The sequence below is a fragment of the Heterodontus francisci genome, chromosome 18 (genome assembly GCF_036365525.1).
Source record: "Heterodontus francisci isolate sHetFra1 chromosome 18, sHetFra1.hap1, whole genome shotgun sequence".
Taxonomy (NCBI): domain Eukaryota; kingdom Metazoa; phylum Chordata; class Chondrichthyes; order Heterodontiformes; family Heterodontidae; genus Heterodontus; species Heterodontus francisci.
In genome coordinates, this window is record NC_090388.1 from 57855933 (window position 1) to 57876709 (window position 20777).

At 46.5% G+C, this 20777-nt stretch overlaps 1 protein-coding gene across 4 annotated transcripts in view; it reads left to right on the top strand.

The window, feature by feature from the left end:
- The window catches only part of fbln1 (fibulin 1), a 215732-nt gene that overhangs the window by 115605 nt on the left and 79350 nt on the right, over positions 1 to 20777 (top strand). For all 4 annotated transcript variants that reach the window (XM_068050808.1, XM_068050810.1, XM_068050807.1 and 1 more), the window contains one exon: positions 14105 to 14228. In XM_068050808.1, coding sequence (XP_067906909.1) covers positions 14105 to 14228 — 124 coding nt within the window. The remainder of the gene's footprint in view (positions 1 to 14104; positions 14229 to 20777) is intronic.

Here is a 20777-nt window from a genome sequence, read left to right on the forward strand (position 1 = left end):
TATGGAAAGGCCACCCCAGCCCCGGCCAAATTTCTGGCACTGGGTCATTAATACCCTGGAGGGAGGCTCCTTAGTCTCCACTGGGAGTCCTGCCAGATGGTTGTGCCAGGCCTCCCAAAAGCTTGCATGGTGGAGGGGTGTCAGCAGTCTGAGAATTACCAGTAAATTTGGAAAATTCCCCCCCACACCATTTTACTTCTCCCATCTGCGACTACACTTCATGGCTACACTTAGAAAGCCAGAGCTCAGACCTTCACTGCTACCACCAGTTGTATGTGCCCTCTGCTAACCTCTAATCTGTGGATGCCTGGAAATAACAGGCAGCCCCTACATCCAGTGTTCTACTGACAGAAATATGAGAAATACATCCATTTGCATGTTATTTACATTTACATATGGATGGGCAATTTTACATTGCCAGGATCACCCATGCAAAATTGTGGGGAGGGAGGCGAGGGGGTGGGAGTGTGCAGGCAGGAGGTCAGGTGGAGAGGCAGAGAAGCAGCATTGAGCACTTTTCCAGTTAGCACTTTCCTAACAGTTAAAGAGTTATCAGAACAGCCTGTTGCTGGATGCCTGACCCTGCCCTGAATGTATGATGATGCCCTCTTCAATCTGAAATTCCATTTTTACTGGAAAAGTGCCCAGATTGGTCAGGTTCTCAGACAATGTAACCTTAAAATAAAAGTGGTATCTGTAAATGTAAAGAATTTGGAGGACACTGGCTCTATTGGGAAAGTCTTCATCAAACTGCCTCTTTGCCCAACAATGTGGTAGATGACGCAATCTGCAATGTAAAAGTGTAATTTTGATAAAAATGCCGCAAGTCTGTTTTGACTGTTCTCCCTCCCACTGTGCTGGCTGGAATCTTTTTATGCACAGTGCAGTCTCAAAGATTATGTTGTTTGATGCAGTGCATAAAGCAGTTTTAAAAAAAATAAATGGCATGAAACAAATGAATTAAAGAATTATAAATAATTACAACTGCAGACCATTTAATGAGAAACTTTGGAGATTTGAATTCCTTTCTTGATGAACACATTGTTCACCTGCAGTGGCCATTGTTTGATGTTAAAAGGGTCATACCAGAAAGATTGAAAAGTCTAATGGTAAACAGACTGGCTTTCTTTATTTATCCAAACTGGCATTGGAATTTGACTCTGCTATGATCTTTACAATAATTCTCAAATTTCTGAAGTGCAATATTCAACTGGAAACTCTAAGAACCCTTTAAAACTTCAGTATCTGTCCCAGTCCTGTTTATACTGACTGTCAGTACTGTGCTGCAGATCTGTGAACAGATTCACAATGGCACATTGAGTGCAGCTGCTTGGTTTTATACATCAGCAGTGATGGGCCATGGCCAGAATTAAAGGAAAAGTAACCCTATAAATTATCTATTTACACTCGGTGGCCATGAACTTGTATGGGTCTTCTGGTGCACTCCAGTCATACCTTGCTAGAAGGCTGAGATCCAGATATGCTAGAGTAAATGAAGTGACACCTGCTGACCTTCAGAAAGGTGCAAATCTGTGCCACTGGGCCCAGACTGGGATGGGAATGGGAAGATGGTTGTGGCTGTTGGAGGCTGCTGGAAAATGGAATTAGAATAGATAGGCTTGCTGGCCAGCGCGGACACGGTGGGCCGAAGGGCCTGGTTCTGTGCTGTTTAACTCTATGACTCTATCTCAGTCCCAGGACATGACTGCAAGTGTTCCTCAGGGCAGTGTCCTAGGCCCAACCATCTTCAGCTGCTTCGTCAATGACGTTCCCTGTATCATAAGGTCAGAAGTGGGGATGTTCGCTGATGATTGCACAGTGTTCAGTACCATTTGCAACTCCTCAGATAATGAAATAGTCCAGGCCCGCATGGAGCAAGACCTGGACAACATTCAGGCTTGGACTCTTAAATGCTGCACAAGTGCCAAGTAATGGCCATCTCCAACAAGAGTCTAACCATTTCCCCTTGACATTCAACAGCATTATCATAGCTAAATGCCCCACCATCAACATCCTGCGGGTCACCTTTACCCAAAAACTTAACTTGACCAGTCACATAAATACTGTGGCTACAGGCCAGGACAGAGGCTGGGAATTCTCCAGCAAGTGACTCACCTTTCTACTGTCTACAAGGCACAAGTCAGGAGTGTGATGGAATACTGTCAACTTGCTTGGATGAATGAATCTCCAACAACTCTCAAGAAACTCAACACCATCCAGGACAAAGCAGCCTGCTTGAGTGGCACCCCATCCACCTCAAACATCCACTTCCTCCACCACCGGTGTACAGTGGCAGTAGTGTGTACCATTTACATGATGCAGTGCAGTAACTTGCCAATCCTCCTTCAACAGCACCTTCCAAACCTGTGGCCTCTACCATCTAGAGGGACAAGAGCAGCAGGTGCATAGAACCCCACCGCCTGCAGGTTCCCCTCCAAGCCATACAACATCCTGACTTAAGAGAGAAGTGGTAGTGCGAATGAATAGGCTGAGACTGTGGATGAGGAGGGCATCATTGGCCTGCAAAAGATTCTGGTGGCGGTGGGGGGTTGGGGGGGGGGTGGGGTTGGTGGTGGGGAGGTGCAGGGGAGGAGGGTGCAGCAGGTATGCAGCAATTAATGTCCCAAGGACAGACTGTGGATAAGTGGATGTAGAGCACAGAAGGTGGCAAGAAAACTTATGTCAAAGAAGAGACTGGGACTAACAGCCTGAGAATAGGACCATGACTTATGGACAGGCAGAAGCACAGCAAAGTTCTCAATGGTAGCAGAATAGGGTAGTGACATCCAAATCCGAAAGCATAAAAAAGACACAAAGAAAGTAAAATTTAAAAATGCAGGTGAAGTAACAAATAAATTAAATACACGTTAAAAAAAACTGCTTTCATTACCTCGGAAAAGTGAAATTTACCATGGGTGTCAAGGAGCTAGAGACATTTCTCTAAAAGATTGCGTAATAGTGCTACCCCCTGCAACTGAATACAGATTCAACACATTATTTAATTTTACTCTCACTATAAAGTAAGCAGGCATTACATGACAGTCAGGTGTTATGTGACCAACGGTGTAACAGCTCTAACATTGAAGCCACGAAATTTGGCTCCTTATCGCCCATTTTTTGGAATTATGATTGCCCTTTTGCTTCCAAAATGCATCCATGGCACAGCGTGCACACATTTCTAGTGTTGGACGCCATATGGTGAGGGCATTAGAGCATGTGCAACGCTGATTTGATGCCAGCGCTGCCATTTTGGAGCTCAGTGCTCTAGCCAATGCCCTCACACAGCAGGACATGCATTCAGCAGCAGGAAGGACATCCCACCTGCACGAGTTAAAGGATTCATTAATCACTTTTATGTTAGTTGCTGATTGATTTCTACAGGCTGTTGCTATGATTGTAGAAGTGTTTGGTGGTTTCTAGAGTTGTTTAAAGTTGCTAAAGTCTACAGGGAGTGGTGTAGCATGTGAAGGGCTTTGTCCTGTCCTCAAGTATTCTGCACAAACTACTTGCTCCGGGACATGGATACAGTAGTATGCATCCTCCTTGGACAACTTCATGACAGGGAGAATGAGCAGAGGTGACACACAGCAGGCCAAGCTGCTTTATGAAGCAGGGAGAGAAGGACTCTTAGCAGGAGGTCATATCTGCCCAGGTTGTTCAGAAAGTAATTCTTCTACCTGAACCTCAGCAAGGAACAGTGTGTCAGATGTCTCTGCTTCACTAAGGACATCTTCCCTGAAATCTGTTACCTGCTGCAACCACAATTTCAGCCTCAGAGCAGGGTGAGGACTGCATTGCCAGTAGCTGTGATGGTGACTGTGGCCATGAGTTGTTATGCATCTGGGTTCGTCCAGGCCGGAGTAGGCAATAGTTGCAACATCTCGCAGTTTGCAGTCCATTGTTGCCTAAGGGAGGTCACTGAGAATCTGTATTCCAAGAGAGCTGAATACATTTCATCTCTATTACCAGAGAGAAGCAGATGGAGCGAGTGCATGGCTTTGTGAGGATTGTAGGCTTCCCCGGGATACAGCATACCACTGACTCCACACATATCGCTTTACAGACACCTCATGTCAACTCTGAGATCTACTGTAACCAAAAGAGACTCCACTCCCTCAACATGCAGCTGGTGTGTGACAAAAAGCAACATATCATGCAGGTCAATGTCCAATATCCAGGCAGCAGTCATGATGCCTTCATTCTGTGGCAGTCCGCTGTGCTGTGAGTATTTGAGCCCGCATGGCAAACCAGAGAGCGGTTGCTGGGTGACTAGGGCTATCCTTTGATGATGTAGCTTACGATTCCAATGCGCAACCCACCTGCACGTGGGCAGCATGCATATAATGAAAGCCATGCTGCCCCAAGAAATATGATTGAGCAGATCATTGGGGCCTGGACTGCTGTGGAAGAGTTTTGCAGTACTTGGTAAAGCATGTGTCAAGATTTGTGGTGCTCTCCTGCATGCTGAGCAACCTCATCATCATGAGGGCACAGCCCTTATCACCAGCCATATGGCGAAAAGCTGAGGAGGAGTAGGAGGAAAAACAGAGGAAGCAAACAGCACAGCCCCTTTCTAGCCTACGCTATTGGTGATCAACTCATCCAACTGTGATACCAGTAACTGAAACCACAATTTCCCATTTACCAACAGTCTCACACCTTACCTTCTCTTTCTCACTGACCATCACAGCGTCCACTTAGCCACAATGAAAAAATTAAAGGTATCGCAAAATAAGCATTCCAAACTAAATTTTAAAATCAAACCATGCCATATTAATTGTGGATTCACTCATGCCCCTATAAATAGGAACAGACTGAAACTGTGGTTAGGAGATGCATGTTTGTAATATGTATTTCTGTAAATAAATGCTCATAAAAGTATGCAAAGGTTGATTCCAGTTCTATCCTTAATCACCTGGCTCTCTGGAATATCATAAGCTGCCCCATCGAAGTCCTCTTCTGAGTCCTCAGCAGCAGACTTATCTGCGATCTTGCCGTCCATAAGAACATAGGAATAGGAGTAGGCCATTTAGCCCTTTTGAGTCTGTTCTGCCATTCTGTGAAGCTCATGGCTGATCTGCAACCTAACTCCATATACCTGCCTTTGCTCATATCCTTTAATACATTTGGATAACAAATTTATCAAGCTCAGATTTACATTTACAATTGATCTAGCATCAATTGCTGTTTGTGGAAGAGAGTTCCAAACTTCTCCCACCCTTTGTGTGGAGAAGTGTTTCCTAATTTCACTCCTGAAAGGTCTGGCTCTAATTTTTTGACCACACTTCCTAGTCCTAGACTCCCCAACCAGCGGAAATAGTTTTTGTCTATCTACCCTATCAGCACCTTTTAACATCTTGAAAATTTTGAGCAAATAACCTCTTAACCTTCTAAATTTGAGGAAATACAACCCTAGTTTGTGTAATCTTTCCTTGTAATTTAACACTTGGAGGCCAGGTATCATTCTGGTAAACCTACCCTGCACTCCCTCCAAGGCCAATGCATCCTTCCTAAGGTGTGGTGCCCAGAACTGCTCCCAGTACTCCAGGTGTGGTCTAACCAGGGCTTGGTATAGCTGAAGCATAACTTCTACCCACTTGCATTCCAATCCTCTATGAGACCAGCTGGGCCTTTGACATGCGCTCATCGTCGCCCCAGTGTGGGCACTCCATATGGCCCGCGATCTCTTCCGGGGGAAGTCGCTCTGGCCAAAGCCCCACGAGCTGTAAACTTTCACCAGTTCGGAGCAGCTTTGACTGTGGAGCTGGGGCCGAGCAGAGCCACAGAGCAGGACAAGGGCACCACACCAGAGGGAACTGTCTTTGTGTTGCTAATTCTTTATGTCTCTCCTCTTCTCTCTCTTTTTCTCTTCTCTGGTGTTAATCTTCCTTAAAGTTGACTTTGTGCTTCTCTCTGAACTCTTTGGCTTCCCTTTGTCTTTTTCTTTCTTTTCGGGTAAGTCTGATAAGAAATAAGACTGGACATAAAGGATATTGAGTCATGATGTCTATCCAGGGGGATTATAAAACAGAACTCCAGAGATTTAGCCATTTAAGTGTTGAGGAAGCTGAAGAACCTGTCACTAACTGGCGTTGATTGCGTTTGTCACAAATACATTACAAGGAGTTATACATATGATCAAGTAAGCAGTCAACCTCCTTTTCCTCCTGTTGATTGTACTCTTCAGTAATTGACCAAATTGCCTGGCTGCAGCATCAACTATCATCACCCTCTATAAGAACAAGGGTGACCGCGGTGACTGCAACAACTACCATGGAATCTCCCTGCTCAGCATAGCGGGGAAAGTCTTCGCTCATGTCATTTTAAACAGACTCCAGAAGCTGGCAGAGCGTGTCTACCCTGAGGCACAGTGCAGCTTTCGAGCAGAGAGATCCACCATTGACATGCTATTCTCCCTTCGCCAGCTACAGGAGAAATGCCGCGAACAACAGATGCCCCTCTACGTTGCTTTCATAGATCTCACCAAAGCCTTTGACCTCGTCAGCAGACGTGGTCTCTTCAGACTACTAGCAAAGATTGGATGTCCACCAAAGCTACGAAGTATCATCACCTCATTCCATGACAATATGAAAGGTACAATTCAGCATAGCGGTGCCTTATCAGACCCCTTTCCTATCCTGAGTGGTGTGAAACAGGGCTGTGTTTTCGCACCTACACTGTTTGGGATCTTCTTCTCACTGCTGCTCTCACATGCGTTCAAGTCTTCAGAAGAAGGAATTTTCCTCCACACAAGATCAGATGGCAGGTTGTTCAACCTTGTCCATCTTAGAGCGAAGACCAAAGTATGGAAAGTCCTCATCAGGGAACTCCACTTTGCTGACGATACTGCTTTGAAGAGTGTCTGCAGAGACTCATCGACAGGATTGTGGCTGCCTGCAACGAATTTGGCCTAACCATCAGCCTCAAGAAAATGAACATCATGGGACAGGACGTCAGAAATGTTCCATCCATCAATATCGGCGACCACGCTCTGGAAGTGGTTCAAGAGTTCACCTACCTAGGCTCAACTATCACCAGTAACCTGTCTCTCAATGCAGAAATCAAAAAGCACATGGGAAAGGTGTCCGCTGCTATGTCCAGACTGGCCAAGAGAGTGTGGGAAAATGGCGCACTGACACGGAACACAAAAGTCCGAGTGTTTCAAGCCTGTGTCCTCAGTACCTTGCTCTATGGCAGCGAGGCCTGGACAACGTATGTCAGCCAAGAGTGACGTCTCAACTCATTCCATCTTCGCTGCCTCCGGAGAATCCTTATCATCAGGTGGCAGGACCGTATCTCCAAAGTAGAAGTTCTCGAGGAGGCCAACATCCCCAGCTTATACACCCTACTGAGACAGCGGTGCTTGAGAGGGCTTGGCCATGTGAGCCACATGGAAGATGGCAGGATCCCCAAGGATGCATTGTACAGCGAGCTCGTCATTGGTATCAGACCCACTGGTCGTCCATGTCTCCACTTTAAAGACGTCTGCAAACGCGACATGAAGTCCTGTGACATTGACCACAAGTTGTGGGAGTCAGTTGCCAGTGATCGCCAGAGCTGGTGGACAGCCATAAAGGCGGGGCTAAAGTGTGGCGAGTCGAAGAGACTTAGCAGTTGGCAGGAAAAAAGACAGAGGTGCAAGGGGAGAGCCAACTGCGTAACAACCCTGACAACTAATTTTATCTGCAGCGCCTGTGTAGAGTCTGTCACTCTAGAATTGGCCTTTATAGCCACTCCAGGCGCTGCTCCACAAACTACTGACCACCTCTAGGTGCTTCCCATTGTCTCTTGAGACAAGGAGACCAAAGAAGTAAGAAGATTCCAATCCTCTAGACATAAAGGCCAGAATTCAATTAGTCTTTTTGGCTATTTTCTGTGTCTGTTCATTTTAATGATCTGTGTGCCTAGACCTCTAAGTCTCTTTGGCCCTCCACTGTTTGTAGCTTTTCCCCATTTAGAAAGTACCTTGTTCTATCCATTTTATGTCCAAAATGGATGATCTCACATTTGCCTACCTTGAAATCCATTTGCCACAGTTTTGCCCATTTACTTACTCTATCAATATCTCTTCATAATTTTATGCTTCTGTCTACACTGCTTACAATGCTGCTTATCTTTGTGTCATTGGATATGTGGCTTTCTATTGCATCATCTAAGTCATTAATAAATACAATGAACAGTTGAGGCCCTAACACAGATCCTTGAGGGACACATCTGAGACACTGACCAAATGCAACTTGGCAGCCCATTGAGAGAGCAAGGATGAAGGTTGCATATCAAAAATCAGCAATGAAAGCTGGAGCCATTTACAGCAATGATTCTGACCTCCATTTATTAGCACAATTGTAGCAACCAATGCAAAAGCCACAATTAATATACCCGTGAAGCCCCAAGTGCATCTAGTTGCTCTTTATATGCTTTCATGTGCTTCTACACGATGTGATCCCTGCGCTGGCAGCTGAGGTGGAGGCAGGCTGCTGCTTTCCCTTGGCCTGGGATGACTTTGGCGGGTGACCTCTCATTGCCTGAAGCCTGGAGGGCCATGGCTGCCTGAGGGATTCTTGCACAGGTACAGGAGCCTCCTCGGGCGTTGCAGCTACAGGAGCTGGGGTCACTGGCGGATTGGCTGAGGAACTGCTCACCACACTTGGAGCGTCCTGAGGGGAGCCGCCAGATGTGGAGGGCAGACTCTCCTCCTCTCTTTCAAGGCTTACTTGAACGTCCCTGCTCACCAGAGAAGGACGAGAACCTGGAGAAGACTCCAGGCACCTTGTTCTTCTCTGACTTTGCCATTGCTGAGTTGAGCTCATGGCCAAGGTGATGGTGTGTAAGTCTGCGCAAATCTGCGGGATCTGACTTTCCCTGAGCATTGCCAACCTCTCAATGGAGGAAGCCATGCACTCACATGCCTGAGACAAGGCAGCACACATGCATTCGATGGACTCTTCCATCATCTGCTCATGGCCGCATATTGCGTCTGGCAGCTCCGCCAGATGTTCCCATGTCTCTCTCTGCAATTCCAGCATGTTCTGTGCTGTCGACACCAGAGGCTTGTCATCAGCCTGGGGCTCAGCATGGGCTTGGCCACCCACAGTCCCTCGACTGTCAGTGGTCTCGGCTGTCACAGCCTACAACAGTTGCTTGGGCGCATATGTGGTGCTCTCACCAGCGTGTGACCCAGAATCTAAGCCCGAGTGCATACCCACCAATGTGAAAGTATCTGTGCTGGTGGAGGGTGCAGGGGAATGATGTGACAGTGCATCATCTGACTGCTCGTCCTGCTCTTCCTCAGAGGTCAATGGTAAGCCTCCTGTCCCAGCGGCTGCGCTTGCCTCCAAAGTGCCATGAGCTGCATGAGAGAACACAAATATTTGTGGGTTAGGTTGTGCAGCTCTCCTCATGCCAACCCTGCATGATGTGGATCTCCAGAAGTGTGGTTGAGGACACATGAACACAATGTCTCCTCACTCTCATGTGCAGATACTTCAGTCTTACCATCTGCAATTGCACGCCTGACCTGGGCCCCTGCTAACCCCAGAGTCGCATCCTCTGCTGGCATCACATCATGGATCCCACCGCCTGCCTCGAGATCTCCCTGGTGTTATGGGCCCATTTCTCCTGCAAACAGAAAGAGGATCCTATCTATGTCTGCTTTCAGGGCACATAGCAGGGCTGAGTTTTGAGACATGCATCTGCCAGGATGTGGTGATGCCAAACTCCCTTGCCACCGCCTTTGTGGTTACTCCCTCCCTGTGTCGCATTTCCTCCCATGTAGCCACATGCAAGCCCCAAAGAGGAGATGAGTATGGAGGACTCACCTTAGAAAGGCAAAGGAGGTCATTGACCCTCTTGCAGTACTGGACCCAGTTGCGGGGGGGTGAGGTCACGACTGCTGATCTCCTCTGTGATCTTTATCCAGGCTCGCTTGGTCAGGCAGGAGGGTCTGTTCTTGCCATCCCTTGGAAAGAGGACCTCCCACCTGCCCTTGCAGCCTGGAGGAGAATCTCCAGGGCGCATCCCTAAACCGTGGGGCCACTTGGTGTCTTGGCTCGGACATGGTGCCAGCTGGCTCCGGCTCTGTGTGGTTGGTGTACAGTCCTGGTGCAGGGAGGTCCAGGAGTTGCAGCAGCAGTGGGGTGGAGGTTCAGCAGCAGCAGTAGCAGGAGGAGGGGATGCAGCAGCAGCAGCAGCAGTAGAGGGAGTACCAGGAGTCACAGTAGTAGTAGAAGGGGGTCCAGGAGTAACAGCAGCAGTAGAGGGGCCCAGCAGCAGCAATGGTGGAGATGGGTGCAGAGTTATTATAGCAGCAGCAGCAATGGAGGGGGGGTCCAGGATTTATTACAGCAGCAGCAGCAGAAGTGGAGGTGGCGAGGGTGGGGGGGGGGGTGGTGTTTCAAGGAGTTATTACAGCAGCAGTAGCAGTAGTGGAGAGGGATCCAGGAGTTATTACAGCAGCATCAACAATGAGGGAGGGGGGTCCAGGAGTTACTGCAGCAGCATCAGCAATGAGGGAGGGGTGTCCAGGAGTTACTGCAGCAGCAGAGGGGTCCAGCAGCACTCCAGTTTCACTGCATCAGTGAAAGGCAGCAGGACAAGTGGAGCTGGCAGTGCTTTAAAGATGGCGCCAGCATCTGCGTTTTCATCAGCTGACGCCGCTATCAGCGCCTCGTAGCCCACCCCTGTCCTGCAATAGAATAGGCCCTGAGCCTTAGTTATGTTAATTGGTTGGTTGCCATGTGATCGTGGCTGGCCGGCCGCACATGTGACAGGCGGTGACAGCATCCACCTCTGGTGCCGCTGCAGTCCTGCTGACAAAATTCAGCCCATCATGTGCAGATCCCGCCTCTAAGCTGTCCTCTAAATTAAGTGCAGGTTGCGTTTCTTGGGTTTTTGAAAGGAAAAAGGCACAAAGGTAGGGTTGTGGTTGGGTGTGGGATGCGCACGAGGGTGAAAACAAGAAGTGCAGGCTTAGACCATTTACAGCTTGTAATTGACAAGAGATTGTGGGATGAGGAGAAAGTGGGACATGAGAAGAATTAGATATGAGGATACCATCATCTTCAATGCTTTCCGCCTCGCCGCTGGCCATGGCTTCAGTTGTGACCACTCCAGTGATAGCGACCACCGTCTCCTCCATCGAAATAAGGCATTTGTGCTTTTCCCAAGACTGTTTAGATGCTGCTGCCTCTGGTTATCTGCCACCTTGTCCTGCAAGAGGGAGGGAGGTGCATCAGATTGTGTTGGGCAATGTGTTTGGGTGACATAGCTGTCATGGTTAAATAACTGGCAGTGTGTGCAAGCTGAGTGAGATGTGGGTGTGAGGCCTGCAGCAGTGTGAAGTGTGTGAGAGTGAGGTGAAACTATAAATGTTTGGTATGAGTTATGATTGATAGAAATTGTTGGTCGTTGAGCGATGGGGGTGTGGTTACTGAGCAGTGTCTGAGGCCAGTGGTACAGTTGGTGGGATATGGCAATTGAAGATACATCCACTGACCTTGACCACTTGTGTGCGGTCATGGAACTCTTTGCAGCACTGCATCCAAGTACACAAGTCCAGATTCCTGGCATCGACTGCCATGTTTATCTGATCTCACTGCCTTCACAAAGTTTGTCTGGAGGGCCTCCTGGGTACCTGTGGATAGATGACATCTCCCCTCCTCTCCACATTCTGCACTAAGTACAACATTGGAAAACCTTGGAGCCCATTCTCTCCCATCATTACATCTTTTCCATGTCAGAATGAGTTCCACAATGACTTTTAGTACTTGCTCCAGCGACTATGCACTTTCCCTTTATGGGGTGCAGGCTGGCTTTCAGGAGTGCAGGCTACTTTTAAACTCATGCTAACCTCTCATGATTTTGCACCCCTTGGTCAAGCACTTAGCTTCTCAACAGCATACTTAGTGCTGGTTGCATGCTAAATCATTTAAATTAGCAGACAGTGCAAAGTTTGCATGCTGCCTACATCGGAAACAACGGGCACGGGGTAATCCTGCATCACAATCCCCATGCCTGTTTTCAGGCCCTGTTCAATTTCACAGCCTGATAATCCTCACACAGCACTCCCTCAGGTATAATAGGTAATTGGAGAAAAATATGAACCCTTTTATAATGGGATTTTGTATAACAGATTTATATCGGAATTTTCAATGTAAATAAGACTCAATGTACCAAATTTAAGGATGTTTTTGTGCAGAAGATTTTTTAGTGTTTATCATTGCCTCCTGCTTAGATTGTTCTGAATGCACTAAAATTAAAAAAAAACACTGGCAAACACATCTCTTGTGCGTCATTTCCTGAATGCTGAATTAGTGATGTTTGTACCTTTGTTCATGCAATGACGTGCTGAAAATGAATCAAAACACTTCTATTGTACAAAACGTAATCTTTAAAAAATGTTAATATGTTAAAGATCAATTAAATAGGTATTGTACAGATGACATTCAGTATATTAAGCACCAAATTCAACCTGAATAATCAGGGACAAAAAGAGAAAATACTAGAGATACACACCTCAGGTCTCTGAAACGGAAAGATAAGTTAACATTTCAGGGTGTAAAAAAGGTAGGTAGGAAATGTTTTGTGACTGAATCAGGAATTTTATATAATGAGTAACTAGGAATATATATGGTATGTTGGAACATTCATCTGATTTTATCATGACATTCATAATAATAATGGCATTAACTTTTAATATTTTCTGATCTACTAACACTAAAATACTAGCTTAGTTAGCTGGACGTTGATGAAAGTGCGACAAATCTGATATCCTTGGACCTTTTGCTGAACTATAGTTGTTCTGTGGTTATTAACCACAGTGCTCCCAAGGTCATTTGGTTCTAATTGGGGTGACTAAACTCCAATTGGAAAGCCCCAAGTTCAAATCCAAGTCTCAGCTCAAATTTCATCATCCCTATGTTCACTGAGTGAGTTCTGTTGGTTCTTGGCCAATCTATGATTAGAAAAACTGCAGAAGTGGAGCCTCTCTTGTTAGATATCTAATTTTTGTCTTGATGTTTTATTAAAAATCAAACCATAATTTTATTTCTTCTCTTCCCACTCATCCCATCAATGTTGTCTCCTGGTAGTCCAGTTACCACCACAGATCATGAAAGGAAATTGTTAAGGAGCTGCTCCACCAAGTCAATGATGTCCTCTGCCACTTCTAGGACATTGTGCTGGACATGTACGATATGTCCATCCAAGTGTGGTTGGGTGTATTTAAATGAAATGTAAATGATGTGATCTGATCTGTCTCTCATTCTTTGTGCCTGACAATGCTGTGCTCTAGAAACAGCACTGCATTCCTGATGTCCAACATTGTTAAGGCAACAAAGGTATTCAAAATTTAAAGACACACTGTAGACTTTACAGTTAAATGAAGAGCGATTGATTGCACTGGCAACACAATTCTCTTGGAAAACAAATATAGACTCCTTGGGTCAATACAAAAGGCACTGTCACACTACAATGTTGCAGCTGGCAGTTCTCAGGTAGGAGCTGGAAACCTGTCCAGGACCATGCAAAATACTCTGACACCAGACTATCACCTGGGTGTCAAGGGTAGGTCACTGGGATAAATGGAAATCTCGCGCCAACCAGCTGCGCAGAATTCCATCGAAGTGGAAAATCCCTGCCAAATTCTTCATTTGCCTGTTAGTCATTCTTTGGGTGGCCAATGGGCCTCAAGATTCCCAAGAGCAAACAATAGATCTCATCCCCCTGCACACTGTTCCTTTCATCAATTGCAAGTACCAAAAGAAAAATAATAAATCTTGGCTGATCGAAGTGGGTGATTATGAGTGACAAGTAACTGCTAAAACTCAACCTATTGGTTATGAAATGTTATTTCTGCTCCAGGTTACAAGAATTAGGAAAACCTGGAGAAATGTGTTTTTATTTATTTAAAATCAACAGATTAACTTTAATTAATGTTTATTGGATTTTCTATGCATGGAAGACTTTACAGATAAGGTTCCTTAGTACGTTGAGGTTCAGCAATGCACTTTTTCTAATGAAATCCAAGCTCAATGTGAGTATTGCAAGAATCAAGAATCCTGTAAAATTATGATCCCAAACCTAAAACCTGCTTCCTTTCCCATAGATATCAATGAATGCATCACAGGGAGGCATAACTGCTCTGGCACTAAGACATGCTTCAATGTCCAGGGAGGCTTCCGTTGCCTGATCTTTGAGTGCCCAGAAAACTATCGAAAGTCTGGAGATGCGTAAGTAAAGGAATTTTAGAAATTTCTATCTTATTAACATTGGGATTTTCAAAGTATTTTGCTGATAAAGGCTCCTTGTCTTGTCCTGCTAAGTTCTCAGGTGACTTATGGTTTTCAAGCTACCGTCTTTTCGCTGGCCAAAACTCAGCTTAGTTCTGACTATAGACAAAGTGCTGTTGCTTGAAACTAGTAATGATCAGATTTAGAAGAATTTATAATCTACATTCCTGCTGTTAAAGAGACTAAGTATAATGTACTGCAAATTATGTATGAATAAAAATCTGGTCAAATTTCTTCAAGCTTCTATACTCTATGCAATGACCAGAGTCTTTATCACAGTGATCCTGTTACAGTTGTTTTGGTCTGAATGTGTTGTTTGGCCACCAAGTACAAAAGAATTCAATGCGAATTTGACCTTTTGACCCAATTCTGTGCTCAATCTTATAGCTTATATTGTTAATTCCACTCTCAGTCTCTAGGTGTTCCCCATGAAGTGAGTACTGTTTCATCTTTGGTTCTACCTTGTGCACTGCACTGTTGAATTCCTTTTAACCAGTTCACTGTGAACCCAAAAATCTATGGGCCATCACTCGTGGCATAAATGCTGGGTTCTACATGTTGGGAATATCTGCTGCTGACTCTGCTGGTGTAAATGCGTTCTGGGGAGATTTCCTAATTTAAATAATAGATGGGTACTTGTGCTAATATGGGCACATTTTGGGCATCCACCAGAGTTGGAGGAGGTGGGAGAAGCAGCTTGCCTCTCTTCTAGTGGAATTAAATTTTTTGATGCGTCCATCAGCCTCCTTCAGAAGGCCGACCAATAATTCCAGGCTTCTTTTGACATTCCAGGCCAGGATGCACAGCAGACAGTGAATACAAGTAGGGATAATGCACAATAGTCAGTCACAAAGGATGTCCTTGTAACTTTGGTTAGATTCATTTTAGTACTGTGGTAGAAGCAGAAACTGGTTTGGAGAGATTCAGACATGGAATTGAGGGAAAGATGTGCTCACGTTTAGGAGGTGACAAATTTCAGATTTAATATGTTACCTTTTCCCTATCAACAGCACTACACATACAATGAAACTTCCATTTTCTGTCATTATGTATTTACCATCCCCATCTCTGTGGATAATGGAATTGGCGGATAATTGAGTTGATTGTATACTTATGGTATAACATTGCCTTAAGACATGATGAGTGGGTGAAGCTTGCCAGAAATTCACCCCCAAAGTTTCTAACATAACAGCATTAAAAATTACTTATCTTACGATAACTTTATTAACTCACCTAAAAAGTTGTTTTTTGTATGTTTGAGTACCTTCGTTAATCTGCTTACATGAAGGCTTCAGCCTGAATTAAAAATCTATGTTTGAAGTTGATATTTGGTTAAGAGCTATCACTGTTAGCTTCTGAGAGTTGGCACAGTCTATTTCGAGAATTTTCTATCATACATTGGGAAGGTTCTATCAGTGTGAGTGTCAGGTATAGCTCCTCATGGTTTAAATACATTTTCAGGTTTGTTTGGTATTTTTCCAAATTATTTTTAAACAAACTAGAGAATGAATGCTTCAGGCAAAGTTTCATGTTATTAATTTTTTAACTCACAGAAACAGTATGGAGTAGCTTTTTGTCTTCACCGCCTAGGCACTTATATTTATTTAGAGATACAGCACTGAAACAGGCCCTTCAGCACACCGAGTCTGTGCCGACCATTAACCATCCATTTATACTGATCCTACACTAATCCCATATTCCTACCACATCCTCATCTGTCCCTATATTCCCCTACCACCTACCTATACTAGGGGCAATTTATAATGGCCAATTTACCTATCAATCTGCAAGTCTTTTGGCTGTGGGAGGAAACCGGAGCACCCGGAGGAAACCCACGCAGACACAGGGAGAACTTGCAAACTCCACACAGGCAGTACCCAGAATTGAACCCGGGTCGCTGGAGCTGTGAGGCTGCAGTGCTAACCACTGCGCCACTATGCAGTTTGCCCACCCTTTAGAAGAGCCCTCCCAATTTACATTTCCTTCAACTCAAAGGCTGGGATTATATGGGCCTCTTGAGGCGGGGTCGGAGGCAGGGTGGGGGGAGGGGGGGGTGCAGGTGAGTGCCTGGTGCCTCCCCGTCGCCCAGCGATCTTCCCAGGACAGGATAGGCTGATGGTGGCCTTCCCGCCCAGAAGCCCTTAGGTGGCCTACTAATGGCCAATTAAGGCCCTTTTCCCGCTGCTGCTGGGATATCACCAGTGGTGGGAGGGGCCTCTGCCACAAGGGAAGGATGCCTTGTAAAATGAGGCGCCCTCCCTGTGGGAGAGGGGTGGGTCCATCCTTCGTGGACAATTTGTCCCCCATGGAGGACCCCCACTGGGAATAACTTTATTCTCGGGACCCCACTCTCCCTTGGCTGAATGACCACTCTCCCCCCTCAACGGGGCCTTCTGGACTGGCCCCGGTGACGCCGCCTCACCTACCTCAGTTCTGGGGTTCCAGCGCTGGGCCTGGGTCTGAAGCCTCTGCAATACCGGCAGTGGCCACTGCTCCCTGTGGCGCTGCTGATACTGCTGAGCTGCTGGCCCTCTGATTGGCCGGCAGCTCTTGGAGGCAGGAAACCCGTCCCTTTAAAGTCTTTAAAGGGATGGGTTTCTTGTCTCCTAAAACTTTGATTCAAAATTATAGGAAGATAGCTCCAGGCGGGCATGAAAAGGCAGAGGCAGGGCTCCCCCCACCTTTTCAGCCTGGTGCTGGGCGCCTTGCCTCCAGCACAAAATCCAGCCTACAGAGTGTGGATTGCCAGACAGTTTAGATGATAATTACTCACATTACTCAGATGCAACTATGAAGACAGACAGTAGGAAGAGAAAACGGAAAGGCTGACAGTGTCTTTCCACATGCCCTTTTCATTTTTTACATTTTTGCTCCCTGAAAAATGAGCTGAATTTTGAAAGTTTTTGGGGTAAATACAAAACCATTGATTTATATCCCTTGTTTCTTTTGATAGAAAGTATAAGCATTTAAATTAATCACAGAAGTGCAAAATATGTATTTAGGTGCAGTGTATGACTGTCATCTATGTTATATGCCTTGATGACAGGGACAACAAACAAAGAGACTATTGATAAGCTGACTGCATTCGAGATGTGGACATATCAGAGGTTGTTGCACATATCTTACACAGACAGAAAGACTAATGAGGAAGTGCTATACATGGCTGGAGAAAAGAGGAAATTAGTGCATAACATCAAAGAGAGAAAGATGCAATACTTCAGTCACATCATTAGAGCAGAAAGTAGACAGAGACAATTATTGAAAGGAACGATCAATGGAAAACGTAGGAGAGGGAAGCAGAGAAGAAAATGAATGACATATAATGGACTGGATGCAGTTGACTTACGCAGAATGTGTAAGGACAGCACAGGACAGACAGAGGTTGAGATCCATAGCAGTCAACCCTCTGGGAAGAAGATGACACCAATGAATGAACGAATGCCTGTCACTGAACCTCAGGAAAGATATCTTGGTTTTGGAAGGGGTGCGGTGCAGGTTCACCAGATCATAGCAGGGCTTAGAGCGCCTGTAATCTTAAAATTATAGTTAGACCAGTTAGGAGTGAAATCAATAAGCAATGTTTCACACAAAAGGTGGTGGAAATCTGGAACTCTTTCCTTGATAGACTGAGGACGCTTGGATTAATTGCAATTCTCAAGACTGAGATTGATGGATTTTTGTTAGATAAGCGTATCAAGGGATAGCCTGTACCTCAGCATGGCGTTAAGATATATATCAGCCATGATCTAATTGCATGATGGAACAGGCTTGAGGAGTTGAATGTCCTACTGCAGTTCCTATGCACCTGTCACACTTCAAATTGTCACAATTTGGTAAAGATACAAAGGAGTTTATTAAAAAACGGGAGAGGCCAAGGCCCAACAAAGCTCCACTTTACCAACGTAACATCACAGATCCCAGACTACCACACTATGGGAAATCTGCTGGTTAAAAGAAAATGAAAGTGTGTAATTTTGGGCTGGATTTAGTGAGGCCATTTGGAGTGGAAAGGATGGCCTGGGGGCCAGAGAATAGCATCAGATGAGTCCACCCGGAAATCTGATATCATGACGTTGGTTCCGGATTGAGTCAGCGGTAGGAAAGCACCAAGGCGGCTTTGCCACCCCTACGCAACGAGACTGACATTTAAATTGCAGAACAGTTAGTTTTAATGCATTTGCCTGTAATTGAAAGCGATTCAATGGGGGCCCTGGGATTAAGTGAATGATGGGCGGCCCTCACGTGCCTTTGGATTCCCAGCCTTTGAAAGCTGGTGGCATCGAGGCAATTAGGCAGCCATGACCAGCACTGCATCGCAGAAGGGGAGCTGAGGCAGAGTCCATCGTCAGACTGCAATGCTGTGCGCTCTACATGGGTGGGCTTGGTCTTGGGTGGCAGTGCCAAGTGGGCTGGGTCTTGTGTGGTCTGCAAGGGGGGGCTGGGTCTCGGGTGGCAGTGCCAAGTGGGCTGGGTCTTGTGTGGTCTGCAAATGGGGCTGGGTCTCGGGTGGCAGTACCAGGTGCCCAAACTGTTGATTGAGAAGGTCAGATGCCCATACTGCTGGGTGAGAGGGTTGGTTATCAGCAAGAGTGGGCACAGAGGGCCAGTAGCGTCTGTCGAGAGAAGTGGCAAAGGCAAAGCTGCTAAGGCAGGTTCGTCTCTGCAAGGACAGTGCGCTGGAACCCGACTGATAACCTGGCATGGGTCTCATACGCCCTGTCTTTCAGGATCCCCGTGGTGTGATGCAGAGCCTCTGATGGAGGGAGGGCCAGATGCAGCTGCGCCTGCCCGTGAAGCTCCACAATGAGAGCAGCAGCAGCCGGCCATGCCAAGAAGGGCCCAGAGAGTGTACCAGACTTGAAACAGCTACCTCCCAATGTCTGAGTGTCATTGTCAGCTAAGACTATGGCTCTCCGCCTGCTCCAGGATGATTTGCAACCTACAGGATTCGGTGGTCACACTACGCCAGTGACTTTGAAGATCACCGTGGCACTTAACGTTTACGTGCCTGGATCATTCCAAGGATCCACTGGGGACTTGTGTGGGGTCTCCTAGGCAGCAGCCCATCGCTGCATCAAGTAAGAGTCCAATGCCCTGTTCAAGAGGGCTGGCGACTATATGCACTACTGGACTGACCCTGACAGTCAGGCTGAGGGGGCCATCGGATTCAGGGCCATCACTGGATTTCCCCGGGTGCAAGGTGTGATAGATTGCACACATGTGACCATCAAGGCTCCAGTGGTCCAGCCAGCCCTCTTCATCAACAGGAAGGGTTTCCATTCCATCACTGTTCAGTTAGTCTGTGACCACTGAAAGCATTTCCTTCAGGTGTGTGCCCACTTTCCGTGAAGCAGCCATGACACCTATATACTTCGACAGTCCCAGGTGCTGCTCGCCTTCAGGGATAAATTCTCAGGACCAAGGGCTACCCATTGAAGGCATGGTTACTGATGCCTGTGAGGAACCCTTGCATTACAAAACTGGAGAGCTACAACACTTGCCATGGATCTACCCGAGCGACCATCCAGCTGGCTATTGGGCTGTTGAAGATGAGATTCCTTTGTCTGGATCGATCCGGTGGAGCCCTGCAGTATGTCCCACTGAACGTTTCGCGTATCATGGTGGTCTGCTGTGATCTGCAGATGGGAGAAGCCTTGAATGATGAGGACATGGTTAACCACCAATCCTCAAACGACGAGGAGGGCGCGAAGGAGGATGATGCGCTGCCAGCACTGGATGTTGAAGCCCTTGCACCAGAGGCCAGACACATTGAGCAACAGGCCAAGGAGGCAAGAGACAATCTCATACTTACCAGCTTCCAGCCACCATGATGGCCTCTCGGAGTGAAATTAATAAAAACTCACCTCAATGTATTTAGTCTGTTGCCTCCTTTCTATTTGGGTTACATGCCTAGCGCCCAGGTGCTGTGGCCCATGGGAGAAGCTGACCAAATGAGGGTTCTGCCTACATTGGCATCCACTAAGGGGGAAGGGTGAAGTCAGCACCTCACAATTAAGACATGATAGAATAATCACTTTTGCACAAGGAAAGTTAATGTCAAAAATAACAGAACTTTGTAAGGGAAAGCAAATGTCAAACACCCGTGAAAACCCAAGTGTCTCTAGGCGTTTTTCTTTATATATTTATGAGTGCTTCCATGAGGTGTGACCCCTGCGCTAGCAGCTGGGCTGGAGGTAGGCTGCTGATCACGCTGCCTGAGGCATTGAGGGCCGAGGCTGACTGAGGGTTACCTGCACATGAACTGAGCTCACTGGCAGAGGCATTGAGGAGCTGCTATCCACACTGGGAGCGCTCTGAGGGAAGCCCCCAACTGCGGAGGCCAGCCTCTCCTCCTCACTTTCAAGGCTCACTTGAAACTCCCAGCTGCCCAGAAAAGGACAAGGAGCTGGAGAAGACACCAGGGGCTTTGTCCTTCTCTCACCTTGCCACTCTGCATTGAGCTCATGGCCAACATGATGGTATGCAGAT